The sequence below is a fragment of the Peromyscus californicus genome, unplaced genomic scaffold, assembly GCF_007827085.1.
Source record: "Peromyscus californicus insignis strain IS unplaced genomic scaffold, ASM782708v3 Scaffold_4__1_contigs__length_199733344, whole genome shotgun sequence".
NCBI lineage: Eukaryota > Metazoa > Chordata > Mammalia > Rodentia > Cricetidae > Peromyscus > Peromyscus californicus.
Window position 1 is genome coordinate 70,283,556 of NW_026294562.1, and position 22,857 is coordinate 70,306,412.

General features: G+C 50.4%; 1 protein-coding gene across 4 annotated transcripts in view; it reads left to right on the forward strand.

Moving 5' to 3' along the window:
• Ctbp2 (C-terminal binding protein 2) overlaps positions 1 to 22,857 on the forward strand; it is a 140,293-nt gene that overhangs the window by 95,474 nt on the left and 21,962 nt on the right. For 2 of the 4 annotated variants that reach the window (XM_052713740.1, XM_052713741.1), the window contains one exon: positions 1,767 to 1,926. The exons of 1 other annotated variant lie outside the window; for it this stretch is intronic. In XM_052713740.1, coding sequence (XP_052569700.1) covers positions 1,869 to 1,926 — 58 coding nt within the window. In that variant the 5' untranslated portion in view covers positions 1,767 to 1,868. Of the gene's footprint in view, positions 1 to 1,766; positions 1,927 to 11,076; positions 12,850 to 22,857 lie in introns of those variants that run through there. One more of the 4 variants, XM_052713739.1, reaches the window with a different exon arrangement.

Consider the following 22,857-nt stretch of genomic DNA (forward strand, 5'->3'; position numbering starts at 1 on the left):
AAAAAGAATGATTACGCCTCACAGGAGGAGGAGGGTGCACAGCCCATCTTGCCGCCGATCATAATGCTGGCAGTTTTCATCTCCATAGCACTTCACAAATATTAACTGGGCCTTTGGATGAGGTAGAAAACGAGGGTTGTGTTTTTACCAGAAGGTGCCACACTCTAGTGTGGACATCAGAGCCTCAGCCTCAGCAAGGTAAAAGGGCTAGCTCAGACTCTCTGATGTGCATGTGGGCTTGGGTCACATTTCTGTGCTTTTGTGGCTGATGTTCATAGGTCTTTCTATCCCATCTCCATTTTCCTGGAGTTAGGGGCTTGCTCACACACAGCTGCCTTTATGGAAGAGCCCAACAACGACAGCAGGAGTTCTATAAGTGTGTCCATGTGGTGACTGGCTGGTTTTTTGGCAACTGCTTGTGTTAGAAGAGTCTCATGTCCTTTGGATACTGTGGTCATTATATGGCTAGAAACTGCTTTTTCCTATCTCCCCCTCTCCATCAAATTCATGTAATTATTGCTATAACTCTTTAGGATGCCTTACCAGCCACATTGCTGGGAAATTAGCCATTAATTACCAAAAACTTGCTATATGTTACCACTCAGACCTATGCCTGGACCTTTGATAGAGGCCACGATGCCCATGCACACCAGAGTTTCCACTTTTAACCCTCGAGCCTTATTTTTCTGTCCTCTCCTTTCTCTGCATGATTCGCCTGATAGCCGAGAACAGGGGTGTGTGTGTGTGTGTGTGTGTGTGTGTGTGTGTGTGTGTGTGTGTGTGTGTGTGTGTGTGTGTGTTGCTGTTAGAGTTAGAACAATACTGGTTTTGAAGTTTTGCCATGAAGAATGAGAGACCAGAGAATGGGTCCCTGCTATTCTTGCAATGACTGACAGACCACAGTTCTGAAGGAGAAAACTCAGGAGTGCCTGGCTTGCAATTTAAGAGCTGGTACTTAAAGAGGGGGGTACTTTGGATCAGGGCAGATGTAGTTCAGACTCTTCCTCTCCTGATCCTGAGTCATCAGGGAATGCTTAGAAAGTTCAACAGCTGCTGCTTAACCAGAACTACCAGTCCAGGAATGTGGGATTAAATGCAGGGCCAGCCATCTACAGCCCCCTCTGCATTTAAGGAAGGAAGGTTCTAGAAGATGGCGCGGGCAAGCCCGTTTTTACACAGGGAGTTTGTGTTGCGCTGCGCTGCACTATGTTGTGTTTTTGGTGCCTGGTCCCTGCAAGTCCACCGTGGAAAGGAAGCACTTTTGAAAACTGCCCAGCGGAGGCCTAGAGAGAGCCAGTCACGGGGGTGCGTGGGCACTCCCATGCAATTACCGTAGGACCCGCAGCCAGTGTTCCAGAGCTGTCTATGAGACTGTCTCTCTCCTTGGTGGTGTAGCACTTCTGAGATTCAAAGAAATAAATGGCAGATCCAGCCAGCTGTCTCTTGGTCTCTGGCCTTGGAGTCGCAGTAATAATTGAGGTTGGTCCGTCTGTAATTGGTGTCCATATAGCTGAGAAGCCGGTGCACTGACTGCCGTTTGCTGTTTTCAGCAACGCGTGTGGCCAATGTCCTTTCTGCCGGCTTGCTTTCTGACGGATCCGAGGTAGAAAACCGGAGTTTGTGGAGGCTCCCGTGTTTTGGGAAGAGAGCAAGCAGCACGTGCCAGAGCAGCAGCAGGGCCCTCTTAGAAAGTGGCAGGAAGTCGTGAATGACCTTGTGTCCTGGAGGTCTCCAGAGAGTTAAGGATTCTTTTCTCCTTGTTTCAGGGTTCATAGTGGCGCAATGCACGCAGACTCCTGCGAGTTCCCCTAAGTTCTTAGCGGACTGCTTTGCCTTTTGAATCAGAGAGTTGCAAAGTTCGATAAAGAATGGCCCTTGTGGATAAGCACAGAGTCAAGCGACAGCGATTGGACAGAATTTGTGAAGGTAAGAGCCAGCATGGCTGGCGGGTTTTCATGAAAGACATGCAGCCCCTCGCCTCGCGCAGATCCTCTCAGGCCTGCTCATTCAAGATAGCTGGGCCTGGCAGTGTCACACCCTGGCACTGGGTCCTCCAGGTTCTCTGCCTACACCAAGTCCTTGGCTATTCCTTTGGCTTTAGACAGGGCCTGGCTTGTGTGGGGGTTGGGCAGAAAGTGAGGGAGGGCTGTAGGCTGTGAGGTGCCCCTCTTCCATATACCTAGGGTTACTTTGCATATGAAAGACACCACATATCAGGACCAGCTTTTTTAACTTCCTGGAGTTTCTAGACTTTATCTGTTTTCCATTAAGGTATTTACAACAATGAATTCCAAGATACTTCTGAGGAGCCCACTCTTGCCCCTCTTGATGTTTCCAAGTCCTCGGTATCTTTGAAAATGTCTGGAAGTGTTTTATTCATGAAAGGAAAAATAAACATAATTAAAATCTAATGGAAACCTGGGGATAAAACTCTGAAACATTGATTAAGCATTATCCTTTCCTAATTAGTAGCACAGAACCCTGAGCCTGCAACTCGAGGTTTATACGGCCTGTGTCAGCCCAGAATCAGTGTTTCAGGGTTAACCTTGTCTAGGGGTTATGGGAATGTTGGCAGGGCTAGCCTTGGTTCCTGGTATGGTGGGTGCATTGCCTGTAACAGAGGGGAGGGTCCACGTGCAATGGCTGTCCTTCCGGCTCACAGGCAGGCAGACACGCCCCCATCTCTTTCCCCTGCAGCCACCCATATGGAATTGCTTGTCCTTTAAATAGATGTAGCTTAAGCCACATGGGATGGGGACATCAAAGCCATTCTGCTTGAGACAGCCCTTGAGCGCTCTGCTCAAAGTATGCAAGAACTCCACCCCCCTACCCAACCATGTCCCTTGGGTTCTGCTATAGTTTAGTTTATGGAACTTGGCATTTAACCGGCTTTTAAAATAAACATTAAAAATATTAAATTTCTGCTATTGGTCTCTGATAACACAATTTAAACCCTATAGGAAGATTGACAGACTAGTGTCATGAATACCATTATTTTTTTTCAACTGCATTTACTAACAACATTTTGTTGCTTTTTGTGAGGTATAAGGGCATGTGCGTGCATGTGTGTGTGTGGTTTGCTGTGTGAATTGTTTCCAGAAGCATCTGAAACAAGCTGGTAGATGGCAGTGGTTTCCGGTAACCACCCCATGGCATGTGTCTCCTGTTAGGATAGTTTCCTACATAACCACAGTAGTATAATCGTCCCCTAAGACCCCATCCGATGCAGATTACATGTTCGCGTCTCCCGTGTGGGCCTGTTTGTAGCTATCGTGTTTTTGTCATGTCCGTTTGTGCAGCCATCCGGGGTTGCACATTGCATTGGAGTGTCATGTCTCTTTAGTCTGGGGAGAATCTCTAATGATACCCTGGCCTGTTGGAAACTTTGGAAGCATTGTTGTGATGGAAGATTTGGGACCGAGTGGCTCCCAGAACCTGAACTCACCTGATTGTAGAAAGGCCTCGTGGAGGTTGGTTGCTGAACCCTCTCTCCGGGAAGCCCCAGTGAGTCAACTTGGCAAGGGTAGTGTCCTGAAAGACTCCACCCATAACTGTCCCACTAAAGATGACAAATCGGAAACAATCCCACAACTCAGTGGACCACACCTGGTCCATTGATCATGTCTTCTGTCCTGCTCAGCGTTCGCCAACACTCTCACCCGTCCCTGTATCTGTGACCGAGGCTGGTTTGTGACGGAAAGTTGTTCAGTTGTATCTTCATCTAAATGTGCGTGGTTTTGCAGACTCAGGAGCAATTGTGTTTTGAAGTTTGCCAGGTGTGGCCCTTCCTCCGTGACCCTGTTTGTCCAATGTCTAAGGAAGTCACATGGGGGTGTGCACCATGCCGTTCAGTTGTCTGGGTGGGTAGCGCCCATTTTATGGGTGAGCTGGTGATTTGTGCCTTGTTCCTAAGGCAGCTCTTCTTGCTTTAGCCATTCCCAGAGCTCAGCTCTCTGGACTGAAGGCCTTGTACAGCTACCACACAGCACTCCCATAGCTTTGAATTCTCACTATGTCTGTTTAGCATAGTTTTCCAGAGAGTCTGCTCCACTCTTCTCTGCCCTTTCTTACCATACTTCATCCCAAGGATAATTCCTCTCTGTCCCTTAGGGACGTTGGATGGGTGGGTGGGTTGGTTGGTTGGTTGGTTATCTTTTTGAAATAAGGTCTTGTTGTGTGTATCAGGCTGTCTTTGAGCAATCCTCTTGCCTCAGCTTTTTTAGTACTGGGTTTATCAGTGTGTACCACCATGTCTGGCTTGGTTTTGTTTTTAATTGATGGAATGCATGTGTCCTGGGTTTTGGAGAACTAACTACCTTCTGTTTTCAGACAGTGCTAACAACCCCTTAACTGTCTCTTTGATCTTTGATCACATGCCTGCTGGCCACCTACCTGTTTCTGGGATCCCTTGCCAGAGTTGGGCAAGACTTTGAGTGCCACAGGAGCTGGTCAGATGAAGTCTTCGCTTCGTCCCTGTGAGGATTCTTCCCCCAGAACTCTCCACTGAAACCTGTTGTCACCTTCCAGTTTCTCTCTGGGATGCCTGCATGTTCTGCTCAGAGTACCATGTCCTGAAGCTTCATCTTTGTTTATACCCAGACTGGGAATATATGGGCCTTCACTCACATACGCACCTAGAGAACATCTCTCCTCTGTGTCGAGGGGGCAGCCAAAGTCATTGGGACTCCATCCAAATCAACTGGAATAATAAAATCTTTTAGGCTGACTCAAAGGCCAGGTTTGAATGGGCTTTTGTAATCGGCCCTTTTTGATATCTATAATTTGTTCTCTGCTGGTTTTCTTGATGTCTGCTCTCAGACAATCCTGGAGTACGTTGTATGGAATAATTATGGAACAGCCTTTGATCACATGGCCCGCTCATCTCTAGATTGCAACCTGCTTTCCCTCTGATGTATAATTTAGGCGCTGGCTTTCTTCTCTCTGGTTTGCTGACATAATTGACGCAGTCCATTTGTGGATTGTACTGACGGGTGGATTTGAATACCCTGTTCGATCATGCCAGGGCTAGTGTGGTTTTCCCCAAATGTTTGCGGGTCACAGACCATGCATGCTGTCACTCAGCCTTGCAGAGCTACCCCACGGTTTGGGTTTGTAGAACTGTAGAAGTCCACTGTGGCATTGCCTGTGATGTTTTTCTGTTAGGCCATCTTACAATGGGTTAGAATAAAGTCACACCCTGGATACATTCCTTTCCTGTAGCTGTTGAGGATGCGATTTGGAAAACAATATAATGAAGTAGGTATTTTATTGTGTTTTTAATTTATTTATTTTACTTTATTGTGTTCAAGTGTTTCTTTAGAAATGTGGAAACGGGTTCCAAGAATGGTACCAGCTGAGTTATGATAAGCAAAACAAATACATAAATAACTAAATACAAGGAAGTGCTATGAAGTTGTGATCAACATTCCTTCCCTCTCCCCCCTCCCGCCCCCCAGTAGTCTCATGAGCACCGAAGAAAAGAAAGAAGGAAGCGTGGCTCTTCCATGTCTTCTTGGTCACCAGAAGGACACAGCAGCGGTGCTGCAGCTGTGGGGCAGCTTGCTTTCATGGGTAGTGTTTTCCATGAGTTGGATCTGCTTGCTATCAAGCGCCTCAACACAACATTCCCCAAGAAGGTACTTGGGTGATCTTCGCATCTCTAAGATCCCTAAGATGTTTCTGGATTGTTGAGGAAACCTGAGTTTCCTGCAAAATGCACAAACCCAGCTGTGGGCCTGGTGGTATGGGTCAGCTCACAGGGCTTCTCCAGCTGCCAGTCTTGCCTGGCAGGGCCCATCGGAACCCACACCACCCATATAAAGATCAGGATCGGGATCATTTTGTTTTATGTTTGGTTTTCCTTATTTAGATTTCTACATCCAAGATGCTATTTGGTTTCACCTGTCCTTTTTTAATTAAATGCATTATGCATTTGTGATTTTAGTTTTTGCTTCGGAACAGCTTTGAACCCTATTGTCCACAGGTACTCCTGATCATTTTTAATAAGCTGTCTTTCAAAGTCCCCCAAACCTACGTCTTAAAAATGGGATTCATAATGTTGCTATACATTTTAATTATATGTTGAGATCAGGCAATTATGCACATTTCCAGTAATTAAGTGATTAGCTGCAATTACTTTAGCTGTGTAAATAAATATACAATAGTCAACTAGATGTGGCTCAAAACTCTACAATACAAACAAATGTCCCAGATAATGCGCGACATTGTAAAGAAATGCTCAGACAGGAAAGCCAAGGCCATAATGTGCATGCGATAAGAATCCCCTGTTTTGTCTTACTTAACTAAATGAGTTAGAGCAGTGACCCTGCCTATTGGAGTCCAATCTCCCTTGTTGTTCACTGGCACCTGGGGAGGAGGTTCGTGGTATTGTCTGCTCTTTTCTGGCCAGGTCTTCACTTGCAGCTAAGAATCAAGTTGCATGCTGAATTCACTCTCCCTTAATCATTGGTCCAGTACAAATGCGACTATTTCTTGTGCTCCTCGGTTTGCTCCAGGATGGCTGTCTGTGCTCACATCTCTAGTTGAATGTGGCTGCTTAGGTTTTGCCCTGGGGCTCAGGGTTGTGTGGTGCCATTGGAGACCCTGGCAGGGGATGCACTGCTGTTATCTGGTTTGGTCTTTTGATGGCGGCTTTCACTGTCCCCTGGTTCCATTGCTACATGAGCTCCGACTCCCCTGAGGGTGTTTTAGGGCCACCCGGTCATCTTCCCAGCCTGGTTTCTTATTGATGAATTTCCTTCCTCCTGGTCATATTTAGGACCATGATGATTTTCTAATGAGGAACCAGTACATTCACTCTTCGCTACAGTAGGTCTGAAAGCAGCCATAGGTCATGGGCCACAGTGTATCCGAAGCCCAAGATACACTTGACTGGCTGCGTCTTTGCCCTTCTTCCGTTTCATCTACAAGTGTCAGGATGCGCAGCAAAACCCCTGCAGCTCGGCTTATGTCATACTGCTCAGACTGTGTTATGTGGCCTGAGCAGTGATCGAATCTCTTGCTAAAGAGCTTACCTGCTTTGGCTCTGTCCTGCTCCCTCTGTCTGCCGAGGGCATCCGTGTGCCTTTATTCTGTGGCTTCCTTTCTCTGTCCAGCAACACCCAGCACTAGGCTGTGAAGGAATCTTTGACGGTGGCATGCCTTTGTGCGTGGTGGCTCTCCATGTGCGCACCCCTCTTCTCAGGTGGATCACTCCTCAGAGAGGCTGAAACGTGTGGATTCCGTTCCCCACATGTTGGAGAGGCATGTGTAAACCCTGATGCTTCTTCCCTTCCCATTGGCACCTGGAGGGTGAGAAGCGGATTCTCCCAAGGTCCACAAAGAGGGCAAACACTCATTCTTCAGGTCCCATGGAAGATCTTTGCAGCCTGTGCCCTGGCTGTGCACCAACCCCCTGCCCCCAGTTGTCTCTTTGGAGCAGAGTAAGTATGCTCCCTGGCCTCACTGCTCCAAGTCCACAAGTAGTGAGAGTGCCACTGTGTGGTGAAAGTGATGTGCTTTATCCTTGACAACTAAACTGGCCTGGTCCCCAGTTCTGTTCTCCTGTCATTTGAATAAAAGTGGCCTCAGACGTCCTGTGGCTATTTTCAAAGTGCATTGTAGAGTAACACTTACTTTTTAGTAAAGGACATTGGTTGCACAAGAAAAAAGGCCACTCCCCCAACCCCACCTCAGGAAGCTGCGTTTCAGCGCACCCTAGATCACTGATCTCCACCGAAGACTAGGGTTTTTAAAAAGCCAAGCACAGCCTGTCCACATTTAAAAGTAGGAAGTAGGCACGGCTTGGGGCCTATTTCTTGACTCTGTCTCAGCCTGAAGGCAGTGTGTAACCCAGTAAACTCAGCAGCAACCCTGGGAAGCTGCAGGCTGTAGGTAGCCGTGGCCATGGCTTCATCCTGGTGACAAGAAAGTCCTGCTTTCCCCCAGCAAGTTCTTGTTTCCACCCTTATTCTCAGAGCTTTGTTGGTGTAGAAGAGCACCCACGGAGGCTGGATTGTTTATGCTCCACCCTACCACAGGTGGTTCCAATGTTCTGAGCTGGGGCCAGCTGTTGATAAACACAAGCTGCCCCCGAGAGACTGAGAGCCACCTAGACCCATCATCCCACCAGGTGGGCAGGGAGTGGCATGGGGAGCTGGACAAGGGCTGACCTTCATATTCAAGTGGCCTTGACGTTGCTGATTGCACAGCCTGATCTTGTCTCTTAGGCAGTTAGATTCTCAGTCACCCTTCTGAAAGTCTTAAAATGGTTGCTGTCTGTCTGGTCACGAGGCACTTTAGGGGGATTTGGCATGGGGCAGGGGATTTGGCATGGCACGGGAAATTGCCCTTGGGGTGTCTTGACCCTCATCTGCCTATTTTCTTCCCTGAGCTTCTGAACCTGTCCCCATCCTTTGGGAATCATGCCCCATGTTGCACAGAATTCAAGAACAAGCTTCCAGCCAACACTCCCTTGCAGCTCTGTGTTGGCCATTCAGTTCTTCTTCACATTGAACTCGTTATCAGGTTTTTCTTGTCTCCAGAGCATGGGTTGTTTCTTACTTTAGACAGGCATCATGTTTTTACTTTATGATCTTCTATGGAGGGGATTCCTATAGGATTAAAAAGTTATATCCATGAAACTCATTGCCTTTCAGAAACTGGACCCATCCTGCCCTTTTTAGGCAGACAGATTTCTCAGAAAATCAATATTTATTCAAATGCTATGGGGGCAAAAAAAAAAAATTCCAGAGTGTTTGGAGAAGTTTGTGTCCAGGTACAGGTGTTTCTCTCACGGAAGCAAACATCTGTCATAATATTTGAGTTGCAGAGCTGAGGCTTCGTGAGTTTGGGTGGCTTCCAGACAGAACCAGCTGGAGGTTGTTGAGAATGGAATCTGGGCCTCCTGGTTCTACTGCAGAGGGGACCCCAGGCTACAGCCTGTCTTCCTCCGCCACGCCGCCCGCGGGATCACGCCTTCGTAGTGTCTCAGGGGCTGCCTGCCTGAGAGTCATTGCTGGTTTCTTGCAGATTTGTGGACTTGGCCATTACAAAACTCCTGGCAGTAAACTGGTAAGACACCTAGAGCTCCCCGGGGCGGGGGCCGGTTCTCAGACAGCTACCAGATTGTTCTAGTTATGTCTGGAGGACCCTGTCCACAATGCAAGTGGAGCCTCCTGGAGTTAATGCTATATCATGTCACGACAGCACTTACACCAAAGCACTGAGCAATGGCCACCCTTTGAAGGCTACAGACCCTGTGTGTATACGTGAATGCGCGCACAAGCCTTCCCAGCTTATCTTTCCTGGACCCAACAGGCTACTAAGTACTATTTAGTGCAGTGAGCTGGTGTGCGAGGTGTTCCTGGCTTTGCACCATTTGCTCTGGGGCTTGTGTGTGTGTGTGTCTGTGTGTGTGTGTGAGCACACGTGCGCCATATTCTCAATATATATTCTCAATGAACCTGCTTAGAGGTAGAGAGTTGTAAATCCTCTCCTGGGTGTGTCCTGACCTGTCCCCTTGGCCTTCCTGACCTGGTCCTCTGCCTGTCATCCGCAGTGTGCTGTGGATCCGTTCCAGACAGTGGCAGGAATCTGATGCGGTGCAGTCTTTTGCCTTTCCCAGCTCTTCACCCTCTTCTTGAATCCTAGGAAATGGGGAGTCGAAACAGGATTTGGGTCTCTTTGTCACCGAGTATGACGTTTGGGTCAGGAACGGCGACAGTGGTGTTAGCCTGATGGTCTATAGTCTTTGGGAGCATGTGCTTGGGTTAATTGCACCACGGTCCAGCCTTGGTCACAGCTGGACTAGGCAGGTTTGGAGGGATAAGAACTCCTTAAGGGGTATCAGTGGTTTCCACAGCTCTTGTCCCAGAATTTGACATGAATTGACTGGGCTTGGGTAGGGTGAAAGCATGGTACCGCCATAAACCTGCTTCATAGAAAAGGTACATTATCCAAATTCACACACCACAGTAAGTTTTCCATGCTTCTCACATTTGGATTTTTTCATTTCAATGGCTGGTATCTCTCTAGTTGAAGGTTCTAGTTAAATCTTAGATTAAGAGAGAAGTGGGTGAAGGCATATAATTTCTTTGGTCTCATGCCTGCATATAGTTATATTATCTCATTTAAATATACTTCTTGATCACCACCTTGGTTTATTTTATGAAATCTGACATCGAGGTTTGGCGGCGTGTGTGTGTGTGTGTGTGTGTGTGTGTGTGTGTGTGTGTGTGGGTGGCACGGGCAGGAGCAAGGAGGATTGGGGTTCTGCACATGGCCCACAGGGTGAGATGGGAAGCACAGGAGTCCCTGGTCTTTCTTCCTTGGTGGCCGACCCTCGGCTCAGCCTGGTGCTTGTTATCTTGCACTGATTAATTCCGGGTCTTAACCCACACTTTGTCTTTTTCCCTGGTGGTATGAAAAAAAACCTTTCGATCTTAGGGCGAGGAGTCTATTTGGATTTGCGCAGTGTGACCTGCTAGGGACTACAGGCTTGCTTCTCACAACACCTCTCCTGGAATCGGCTGCAAGGCTCTCCTGTACGCCTCCATTTGGTCTGTTGTAGCTGTGTGCTGCAGATTAGTGTCCTGTGCAGTGGGATTAGGACTGGACGGACAGCTAAGCAGTCCTAGTTTGTTTCTCTTGCCATCAGTGGAGAGGGGCTGGCTGGTCAGGGGCTCTCCAAAGAGGGGCAGAATGACCGGGCAAGGGATGGGAAGGGATCAGATTGGGGGCGGGGGGAGCCGTGCTAGGCTTGGCTATAAGGCAGGCAGCCGGCTTCATCTGCCTGAGATGTCACATGGAACAAAAGCTTTAGGGGTTTTATTTAGCGCCTAATCCTCACGCTGCAAAAGCCTAGGGCCATGTGAGCACAGCCACCGGAAAGGGGGCCCAGCAGGCTGGAGTACAGCCTCCTGTCTGGGCTACAGTCACACTGGACAGACCTTGTGGGCTACCGTTGGGGAATGAGGCAAAGTTACCGTGAGTCTGCTTTTTGCCTACTAAGGTTTCAGAGGATTAATAATTTAGGTCGTGCCTTGAAACAGAAACCCCTGGTTGGTTGTTCCTGCCGTCTCGGAAGGGCTCGCGTGCGGCCAGGTCTGGTTTTGATGTATGTAATTGAAGATTTATAAAGAAAGGCTTCCTCCCTGCCTCTGCTGGAGTCATTTGCTCTGCCAATGCCGGTTCCCAGCAGGCACATCAATATTGGCCGTTCTCAGAGCTGGGATGCCGCTGGCTGGTATGAGGTCCCTTGGGAGAATGCTGGGCCTCCCGGGAGGAGAAGTTCTCTGACGTATGGCCCCGGAGAAGGGACCTGGTGTGAGCTGCTAAACCACTGCGCCCAGGACACTGAGCCTTACCTACCCCGGGAAGCTTTTTACAACTCGCTGCCATCAAGAAAGGGGTCGGTGCCTGACTTCGCCTTCTACGACAGCAGACAGGCAGTGATGTCTGGCCGTGGCTCCATGCTGCCACAAGACTACTATGGTGACCCATCCAGGGCCACCAGGGTACCCAAGGAGCCTCCCTTCTATCGGGACCCAGGAGCCAGCCGGCCGGTGCCCAGCTACGGAGTGCTTGGCAGCAGAGTGCCGTGGGAGCAGGTACAAGGCCAGTTACCTGCTCTGCAGGATACTGGCCACCTGTACCGGGAATCTGGGGCTAAAACCCTCCCACATGGGCAGAGGACACATGGCAGGACTCCATCTCCTGGGAGGTATGGAAGGGAACAGCCTGATACAAGGTTAGGGATAGACGTACCCACCTACTCCCCCACCCCCAGTCAAGTCTACAGTGATATCTGTGAAAGACCTGTTGAGTCTGCCCCTGCCAGACAGGTGGCCCCAACGTGCCTGGTTGTGGACCCCAGCTCAGCTGCTCCTACTGAGAACAGCACAGGAGTGGCCCCGGGTCCCCTGAACAGAGGCTATGGGCCTATCCGGGAAAACATCCACTCGAAGCTGACGTATGAGAATTACGAAGCTGACTTGTCTACGTTCCAGGGGCCCGGGGGCAAGAGGACCGTGTACCCCGAGTTTCTGGCCCTGCTGCGGGCAGAAGGTGTGGCAGAGGCCACCCTGGCAGCCCTCTTACAGCAAGGCTTTGACTCCCCCGCCGTCCTGGCCACCCTGGAGGACGCCGACATCAAGTCCGTCGCACCCAACCTGGGCCAGGCCCGTGTCCTGAGCCGCCTCGCCAGCAGCTGCAGGACAGAGATGCAGTTTCGGAGACAGGACCGGACAGGCCCTCCACCCCGCGCTCGGTCCAGTAGCTTCAGCCACCGGAGTGAACTGCCCAGTGACTTGGCCTTGCAGTTCCACCCTGCTGGGCCTTTGCCGACACCGTCTCCCCGGGCTGGAGACGCAGCTCGCCGCCCCTCCAGCGCACCTTCCCAGCACCTCCTGGAGACAGCGGCTACTTACTCTGCCCCAGTGGTGGGGGCCCAGCCCCCCCACTTGCCCTCCAACTCCGGGTACAGCTCTCCTACCCCTTGTGCCCTAACAGCACGGCTGGCCCCCTCGTATCCTTCCCAAGCCGCTGGGGTAGCCTTGACTAACCCAGGTCCTTCTGTCTCCCTCCACTCAAGTCCCAGAACAGCTTACTCCACCTCGTACACAGTGCCCATGGAGCTGCTGAAGAGGGAGCGCAGCATGACCACCTCTCCGCTGCCCAGCCCCCATGGCAGCCCCCAGCTCCTGCGGAAACCTGGAGCGGCCCCCGTGGAGCCGCCTGCCCTGCCACCAGCCAGCCAAAGCCTCCACACACCTCACTCTCCGTACCAGAAGGTGGCCCGGCGGACGGGGGCTCCCATCATCGTGTCAACCATGCTCACTCCAGAACCAAGTAACTTACCCTTCCTGGCTGGGAGTTCAAGGGGTCGGGGGAGAGAAGTACAGAGATTTGAGAAGAAAATAATGTGTTCCTACTGGTCCTATGTGTCTTTGTCTGTGCCCGGCCCCTTAACCCTTCCAGAGTACTAGGGCGAACGCTGGGGTCAGTTCCCTCCTCCCATTCCTCTTGAGTTCTGCAGATTTATGTAGCAGGTTAATACCCCAGTTTGCCTGCTTCCTCTTCTGGTTTTGAAACATAGCTGCTTTCCGGAGAGGATCAGAAGCCGTTCTGAGAGACTGTCCCGTTTTTATGCATGAGAAGGGTGGTTCTCTAATTCCATTGGATAGCTTTGGAAAAGCCAAGAGTATCTCTGATGGAATGCCTCCTATAATTTGTGCATGGATAATTTGCTGGTAAAAGTGCCTGGCAGTGTGGGCAGCACCCCCCACTGCAAAAGCAGCACATAGTATCAAAGGCAGAGATTCTCCTCTGCCGACAAGAACACGTCTGTCTCCATAGTTGTGGGCTAAACAAAGCAACATGTTGAAATCTCTTAGAACTGTTTGAAAGGAAAAAAAAAAAAAAAGATTAAGCCTCTCATTTTAGAAAACATGGTTGGAAATTCTGCTTGTTCGTGGGGGAAGATACTATTTCCCCGTTGAAATGTGTGTGTGTGTGTGTGGGGGGGGGTGCTAGGTGGTTTTCTTCAAAGCAGAAGCCCAGAGTGATTGATTCATGGTGTGCTTTTCATTGGACACTGTGGTAAACAGTGTTTAACACTAGAATCCGGACTGAAAAGGTCAGTCAGTTTCTCCTTGCCTTTGCCTTCCAACGTACATAATTTAGAAAATGGCATCATTTTTACACTAATTTTTGTTTTGTTGTATGTGTGTGCCAGGGTTCCAAGAAGCCAGAAGAGGGCATCGCATGCCCTGGGATTAGAGTTACAGGTGGATGTTAGCTGCCCAACACAGGTGCCAGGAGTTGAACCCAGATCCTCTGCAAGAATAGCAGGTGCCCTTAACTGCTGAGCCCTCAAAAGGTTTTAAAATACATTTAAAAAATATCTAGCGTATCGGACAGGGGTAGTGGAGTGGGAAATGTACATTTTCTACAGTGTCCTCTAAAACTGCTTTGGATAAGTCTGGTCTTCGGAGCCTTGAGATAGGTTTTTCTATGAGGATGGCATAGAGTGACTCATGACTACAGAGCCAGCCCTCCGGGCCTTCTGTCTTTCTAAAGAGACTGGCTAACTGCTTGGGGGTGGGTCGTCTCCCCTCCCACCCCTCCAATTTGTTGTTTTTTTTCTTGTTTTTCTCTTGCCAGTGAGTCTGGTGTTATGCTCCCCACCCCCACTTTTTTTATTTATTTATCTTTTAAAGTCTGATTATATACTTTGACTTTGAAATCCATGTGTGCCAGGAGGAGAGTCAGTAAGTTTTGAGGGCCTGTGTGCCTTCTTTCTCTCTCAGTCCAACATTCTTTCTTTACAACCAACTCATTTGCATGGCGATGACATTTGTTGCTCCAGTAATTTCATCTGATAATGGCTGGGCTTGCAAAGCGGATCTGAAAACATATTCCTTAATTATGTGTTGCTAAGCAACGGAAGGGTTTGGTCATAATCACAGAAAGATTATCTCCTCACTGAAGTCCTGGAAAGGTTTTGCTGAAGGAGGAGGTCCTGCAAAATTGCCGTCTCCCCCGACCCGTGGCTCCCTCCCCCCCTTTCTGTTTACTGTGTGCTGCATTTGAACAAAAACACTCAGTGCTATTTGGGTACGGGGTGAGGTATGTTATATAAGTTGTTTGGAGTGTGATTGTTGACACACTGTTTTACAGACCCAAGGATATTGATTTTTATTTCATTTGCATGGCAGCGAGCCATCGCCGAGCAAGCCTGCAGTCGGGAGTCTGCCAGCAAATAAATTTCTCTGTCAAATGATCTATCCCAGAGCGCCAGTTGCCATCCTCGCTTCTTATCGTACATTCCGTGTGACATTATGACTCTACCCTGTCGGGGCTGGGGGGCAGGGCCTCGGCTTCCTGGCTGCTTCTCCGCTGTGTGAATGGCATTTGGGTGACAGGTTTGTTTCCTGGAGTGTACAGCCAGATCGGGGTATGCCGAAGGCAGCCGGGGACTTCATGGAGTGTCTGTAGGCACAGCTTCAGGCAGAGAGGTGCTGAGTCCCAGGGAGAACGGAATCAGACCAAGCGAAAGGCACCGGAGACCCGAGGCACGTTGCTGGGCTGCCTGCCTTGCCTCTGGGCCCAGAGATGGCAACCTCCGGTCTTGAAATGGAGTCGTATTATGTTACTCATTAGTGGCAGGGTCAGCCTGACTGATTCTTCATTTTGATTTCACCGCACTCTATTGGTTTCCACCCAGTGTGGAGGGTCCTGGATCGCCTGGGACGTTGATTCCCCCCCCCCCCCCACCCAACGCCCCCATGCCCTTATGGTGAGCTGATGTCAAATGTTAGCTGCAGAATTGTTTGAGGAATTTTTAAGAGTCTCGTTTGGCTCTTCAGACACGGTGTGGATACTAATGTTTGCTTTTTTTTTTTTTTTTTTTTTTTGGTGTATGTGGACAGTAACAATAGGCTTCTATTTGCCAGGCCTGTCCCAGCCCATCAGCCAGGCAGTTCAGAACAGCAGGGCAAGGCAGGCAGAGGCACAGGATTAATGGATTTCTGGGCAGCGCTTCGTGAGTGATGGCACCTGGTGGGTCGGCTCTCCATCCCACACTGATGTGGCGGCTGACACGGTGGCTGCTGTCACGTGATGTCATCTGTGGCCAAGAGTCTGAGCCACTCTGTACCAGATGCCAAGGAGCTTCAAGCAAACGCCAGTATGGTGGCGACCATTTTCCATCCTGTCTGCCCCCCCCCCCCCCAAACCAGCAAAGCACGGCTTGCCAATGCTCAGCCACGGGCTAGGCGCAGGGTTCAGTTTCTTTGCTGTGTGAGAAACAGTCTCCCACACCCACACCCACCTCCCATATTCCCAGCTATTCTTCTTCAGGTGCACTGACGAAGCACCTGAAGGCTCCGTTCTAGTTATCTTGTTGCCAAGGCTGTTACTAAGGACTCTTAAGGTCAGTTGGAAAAAAAATCTATGGCTATTTATCCAGTGGTGTGGTATGCCATTGCGTTGATTCTAATGCCATGTGAACACATGATGTGATTAGAAATCAGGATGGGGATTGCTCCCACAGGGCCCCCGTGATTCCCTCAGATGTCTCTCTTTGAAGTGCTTTCTGCATGCTCTGAGGATGGCCTCTTTGGTTTGTAAGGATGCTGGAGATGACCTCCTGGAAGTTCCAAAGTTCTGGCTTGTACCCACTCACTACTCTAGATCGAACAAGCCCATGGAGGACCTCTGTGTGTGACTCTGTAGACCTCTGCTGAGTGCTTGGCCTGTTCCTGTCTGAGTTAGGGCTACACGTGACCCTGAGCTGCTCTGACCACGTGACCAAACTCTTTCCTCTGTCTGAGTTGGGGAATTTCATCCTCACAGTGAAGAGCATTCTCCTTTGATTAAACGGCATGCAAGCTGTTCTTTGGTCCCTAGAGGACCAGGGCCAAACTGTCAGCAACTATAACAGGATAAGATTAAGTGGACAAAGGGGGGGAAAATGGGAAGCTGGGGAACCAGGCTAGAACACGAGACCACTCCTGCCTGGTGAGCTTGAACACAAGGAGAAGTAGAAGGTTCTTCTGGGAGCTTCGTAGCATTTAATGAGGGAACACTTAAAAGACTCATTGAGGACTGGACCCGAGAGCTTTTAGAGCTAGGGAGCCTTTTCTGAATGACCCTGTTGTGTCCTCTTGACCGCCTCGCTAACGAATTGCTGTCTCCAGGGTTGAGTTTACTTTCTTGTCACCTCTCGGGTCCTGTTGCGTCCTTGGCCTTCCTTGTGTTCCAGCAGCTGCCCATATTTTTATTATCTTTATCGTTTTCATTCAGGCTCATCCAAGCTTCATTCCAAATGAAGTTGCTCGGCTCTTCCATGTAGTTTTGGGCCCTGGGGAGTGGCTGCTCCCTCTTTAGTTCCCCACGTCCACGCCGGAATGGACAGTAGGAACTCTTGTCTGGAGAATGGAGTACCGAGTTCTGCGGTCCATTTTCCTATATCTATCCCATTCAAAGCTGGCCTCCCTGCTTGGGGACTATCCTGTCAGAAACCTTTAATATATAGAGAGATAAATGTTACTTGGTGCGTTCTGGTGTTTCCCTCTGTGTGGGGATTTGAACCTAGAATACATAGAAAAAGTGACTTTGGAGAGGAGGGGGTGGGGACCCTGACCAGCTGCCACACTTAGGAGAGTCAGCCTGCTGGCCTCACAGATGGAGAGCCTGCAGGAGGGTCCTCAAGAGTCCCCCTCTTTGTGAGCCTGAAAAACCCACACAGAACGAAGAAAGTGGAGCAGACGGGGGGCCTCTTCCCTCTCCTGCTGACCCCAGGGGCTGCCTTAGCTTCAACATGACAGTAACGTCTGTGCTTCTGGGCATTTGACCCTGGTGGTGTGGAGAGAGTACCGAGTCGGGTCTGCCAGGCCCCAGCCCACTTTGGAGGGACAGGGTCGTAGCATGTGTTCCACTCCCAGGGATGAGCTGCTTGATTGCAATGGACACAGAGTGCCCACAGACAACCCTAGTCCTCGGGCAAGAGTCGGCCGAGCCTCCTCTCACTGTGCCTTTGTGAGGTGAGTGCCTGGGGCACCCAGGCCTATGCCATCCCAATTGCTGCTGCCTCCTGGTTTCTGCACAAAAGGCGCTGCAAGAGCCAAAAGAAACTGGCACATCCTCCCTCCTCTGTCCCCTAGCTCGTGTTGAAGCCCCTGTGCAGAGGGCAGGGGGACCCCGGGTACTTGAACACAGTAGGTGCTCTCAGCCTTCAGAAAGAGAGTCAGAGCATGATGAAGGCTCAGGCCCCTGCAGCCCTTCACTTGGGAGGCAGAAGTATCACCACAAGTTCTGGTCTAGCATGGGCTACATAGTTCCAGACCAATTAGGACCGCATGGTGAAAGCTGTCTCAAATGACCTTGACATCAGGGTGAGCTGGGCCTCTGATGTCCAGGGACCACGCGTGGGCTTTGCAGGTTCCTGGGCAGCTCCTGTCCACTTCCACGTTCCTCAGGCAGGTTTCTTTCCTGTTCTAGTCTTCCATTGTGTCTAATCTCTGGCATTCTCTGTTGCCATGGGCACAGTTTTAGTTAGCATTTAAGAACTACTCACACCCTGTCAGGATGCACCACCTTATAAGCATCCAGTTCCGCAAGGCAATAGCTGGAGACCAGAGCAAAGCCACCAGGTTCTAGCATGGGCGACGTGGGAGGTTGGAATTTTGTGTCCTTACCGTTCTTTTAAGGCCAGGAAGGATGTGCCTCTGAACCAGCAGCCAGGCTTCGCCCTGGGGCCACACAGGACCTGGGCCATACTCAGGGGAAGGTATCTGTGGTTCCTGCCTGCAGTTCTCAGCGATGCCGTTGGTTCTCCCGTGTTGCTCTGCCCTGGCCTCTGCAGAGGTGCGTGGTTCTCTCCATCAGTGGGTCGCTAGCTTGCAAGAGTGGTTTCCTACTTTGCTGGCCTGTGCACAGTCCGCATTCATCAAAATCTGCTAAATGAGTCTCGTGACGGGAAAGGAGAGAGAGGTGTCTTGGGAGACATGTTCCAGGCTGCTGTTTCTCTGGAAAACTCAGCTAGTGTGTCAGAGGCAGGTGGAAAAGATCTTTCTTCCCTGGCCTGATTGAAAGCAGAGGAAAGAGATGTGCAGTAAACACCTCACGTGCCATGGGGAATTAACAGCAGAAATACCCAGGGAGCTTTGATGGACAGGTACTCACTTTGGATTCTGTCCTCTGGAACCCTTCTTTGTCGTCCGGTTACTGGCTGGAAGGGCACCCTACCTAGGCTGCTGGAGAGTGGCTGTGGGCGCCCCAGAGTGGGCCCTCCTGACCTTGCTCATTAGGCCTGAAGTGTGGCCCCTGAGTTCTCTTTCTGCCTGAGGCTTTGTGGGAGGATGTTCCTTCTGAGTCAGAGCCCTGGCAGAAGCCCTTGCTATCTCGGGGTTTCATCACACCTTGTCTGGCCCGTGGGCTAGTAGTGCATGCAAAGCTCAGGGCATCTGAGACACCAGCCGCAGGTCACCTCAAGGCTGCTCCTGCGGAGAAAGTCACACACAGATTTGTGGGATTCTGTTTTTACATCCGAGCCAGGGGATGTCTTACCTGGCATGTCCAGCAGTACATGTTGAGTCGCAGGCCACTGTGAAGAGTGATCTGGTATCTATTCCCAGACTATGGTTCTGAGGTCTCTGGTGACCGGCCACCAAACCTCAGGCGTGGGTCTCAGAGGCCTTGTAAAAATCAAAGGGAATTTGGAGTTTTTCTCTTCCTTGGTGCTACATTGGGTGACAGTTACTATCACGGTAGTTTTTTTCTTAGGCCTCAAAGCCTAAGACCCCGCTGGAGAGAGGAACCAACCCTGCCTGGTGAGATCCTTGGCCCTGTGCAGTTCTTGACGGAGGTGTCTGCAAATCATGTCTTTGGTTGATGGGTGGGTCTGTTCAGTGAGGGCGGCGGAATCTGAAGACCAACCTTCCCACTAAGGTAGCAATGGAGGAGGTGCTTTGGGCATTCTTTCTAGAAGGCTTGATGTGTTTTCTTGGCTGTATCCCTGGCCTGGCCTGGTGTTTAGGTCGCTGTTAGAGTGCCTATGCATGGTGGCTGTGGGCCACCCTTTACACCCTTTACACCTCTGGGAGCCCCAGCTTCTCCTTCAAGCTCTAGAGTCGTCAGGTAGAACTGAGTCAGGCCCTTCTCCGTGACCTTGAGAATCAGCATACCCCTTGGCTTCACTTTTTGTGTTGGAAAATCAGAACCTGCTTTAGGCACCAGTGACGCAGGATTTAAGAAAGAGCGGTGCCGGGCGGCTCCTGTAACCTGCATATGCCTCACCGGGGACTCGTGAGGCTGCCTTGACCACGTAGACAGTACAGGACCACTGTTTCATGTGTATTCCATCCGGCTTGTGGATGTGTGATTTCATTACTTGGCTAAAATTCTGAGGCACTGGGGGTGGATGCATGTGTCTGTAATCATAGCACTCTGGAACAGCAAGTTTGAGGTCAACTTGAGCTACATAGCAAGTGCCAGGCTAGCCTGGGTTGCGTAGTGAGACCCTGTCTCAAAAATCAAAAGGGATTTGTTGTTGTTGTTGTTTTTAATGTATATTGGAAGCCAGTTATGGGAAAGTGGCTAGAGACGGGGCTTACTATTCTACGTTTAAGCCAGTCCCCAGGTCTGGAAAGTATACTCTGTAAGTAGCCTAATTCAGTACAGCACTGAATGTACTTCACATGGGAATAGGGGCTGTGCCTCAGGAGAGAGACCGAACCTGGGGACCCTAGAGCTACATATAGCTGCTGCCTTTTCCTCTCCACCACGGCTGCACAGTGGAGGCAGTCACTCTCCATGGTCTTTCCAGCATGTTTCGCTCTCCCAACCCATAACCTTGACAGTCAGGCCTTGATTTAAAGGCTATGGATAGCCACGACCCCTTGAGAAATACAGCCTGGATATCCATAGCTTGACCTCACAGGAGTCACAGCCGCCGAGAAGGCAAAGTGAGTCAGTCAGCAGAACCAGGGTTGACTTCGTGCCCAGGGAGGCTGCGGAATCCTAAGCCTTGAACAGGAAGTTCACCGAGTTCTGGTAGCTAGTTAACGGGGAGCACCCCCTTCTAACTTGAGGTTTGTCCGTTTAAGATTTTAAGTTTCTTCTCTGGCCAAGTCCTGAGATTTTACTCTGCAGCTGAGCTCGGGTGTCACAGCCGCATGCGCAAGAGGCTGAGGCAGCACGGGTGAGGGACGGTGATGCGCTCTCAGAGCAAGGTTGCAGGAAGAGACTGGTGTTCCTCCCCCCCAGAGAAGCCAACTGATTGAAGTAGTCTTATAGATAAATGTTCCTTCCAGAAGACAGATGAGGCGGTCTCCAGGGACCTGGGTGCCACGCTGGGAAGCAGAAAAGTCCCTCACTTGAGGAACTAATACACCCTCACACTTAGAGATAACTGTACCCACAAGCCCGGGACTTCACCCTTCCAGCCTATCTTCTGTCCTTGGTGCTAAATAGGACACGCAACCCATCTTAGCAAAAACTGCAGCGGAGGCTGTGCCCTTGGCTGTGCATTAGGACACGTCCTTCCTGGTCAGTTTCTGGTAATGTTCTTCAGGGACCCACTTCAAGTCTGAGGTCAGCAGAGATGTGCTTTGTACTGGCTGGATTCTCGAGACAAGGAATTGGTTAGGAGACATTTCATTTTGGAGCACCAAGAGCTGCCGGAGACTGGCAGGTGACAGAAGCCCAGTAACCAAATCACACAAGCCATGCTGTCGTGGAAAGTTTTCTCTGTCACTTCCCTTGTTTGAGCACTCTGGAAAAGCTGCAGAGATGTCTGTCTCGGGTTCTGGGTGGAGCCAGTCGAAGTAACGGCAGATGCTGGTCTCTTTGGGGTAGCAGGGTAGTCTAAGTTTGCTTTCCTGTTACTGAACTGGAAACAATGATGTTTCCACACAGTGTAGGGCTCTCTCCTTCCACTCTGGACGGCACCACACCCAAACATACAGGTGCACACACAACGCTGGGTTAGCAGCAGTCACACAGGAAGCCTGCAGGGCCCCATGGCCATGGCCCAGGCATTTGGAGCAGCAATCTGTGCGCACCTGGTGGGTGATCATGGGGGCCTAGACGATTCTCACTTGAGCTGTAACCCACTAAAATACAAGGTGTATTAAGCAAACCAACCTGCTTAGCTCAGCATCTCATGGCCCTCCCTGAGTCTCACCTAGAGAGCACTCTAGCTCCTGAGTCCAGAGGGCCTGGTGACAAGCTAGCTCCTCGAGGCATAGGCCGTAACAGTGGGCCGGCCCTTTCTCAACCATCTTTGCCTGTTCATGGGCCCTACCATGGGCCCTTGCCCTTCCGGGGTGCGTCTGTTAGTTTTTGCTCCCTAGTAGATCATTCTAGAAATAATGGTAACCTTTCAGCCAGTGGCTCTTCTTCATCCTAGGCATTTTATGGTACGCCCTTCTCAGAATCTGGCACAGCTTAGCCCTCAGGTTTGAAGGATTATGGGATCTTCTAAATAAGCCACTGCCCCTCTGTGCAGCTAGGTGGTGCCTTACACTTGTGTTGGTGGCCCCACACGGCCCTGCTTCATTCCAGGCTCGTCTTGTTTACGTCGTGGGTAAATGACCTTCAGGCTCCTTTCCGCATTACAAGAGTAGGTCAAGGTCACCAGTGCCTGGCAGGGAGATTTCAGCAGACCCTGGTGTGGTGTACCCTGGTGCTGAGGGGCATTGAATCTGCAAGGCCTGTGAGCTCAAAAGCTGAGGTTTCTGATCAAAGTGGTGTTTTCTGATCTTTCAGATGGTGTGACGTAAAGTGGTGACTCTTAGAAAGACGTCCCATCTGAATGGCTGCCTCTGAGTTTCTCCTGGGCTTCCCAGCAGGGAGCGGGCTGCTGTTGGCTGCTCCCTTACCACCACAGCTGCTGTTGTGTGTATCCCCACACTGGCAGGTTGGAAACCATTCTACATGTGCTTCAGTGTATTGGCAGAACGAGAGACGCAGCTTCCTCTCCTCGTAGTCATATGCTGGGGTGCTTTAAGGCTGAGCCTCAATTTGGGGTTTGCATTTTGAAGCCCAAGCCTCTGGTAAACACAAACACACACACACACACACACACACACACACACACACACACACACATCACATCACATCACATCACATCACATCACATCACATCACATCACATCACATCTCAGTTCTGGTTTTCCACCTGACTTTCTAGAAATTGTGTCCAGCCAAGAGGGTTAGGTCCTACTGAAAAGTGGCCATATATATAATAGGGAGAAGTCCATCCCGAAGGGGAGGCTTGTCTTACAACACTAGGGAGACTCCGGTGGGCCCCATGAGGGGTTTACCTTGCAGGTGGTAGCAGCTCCTGGGTCG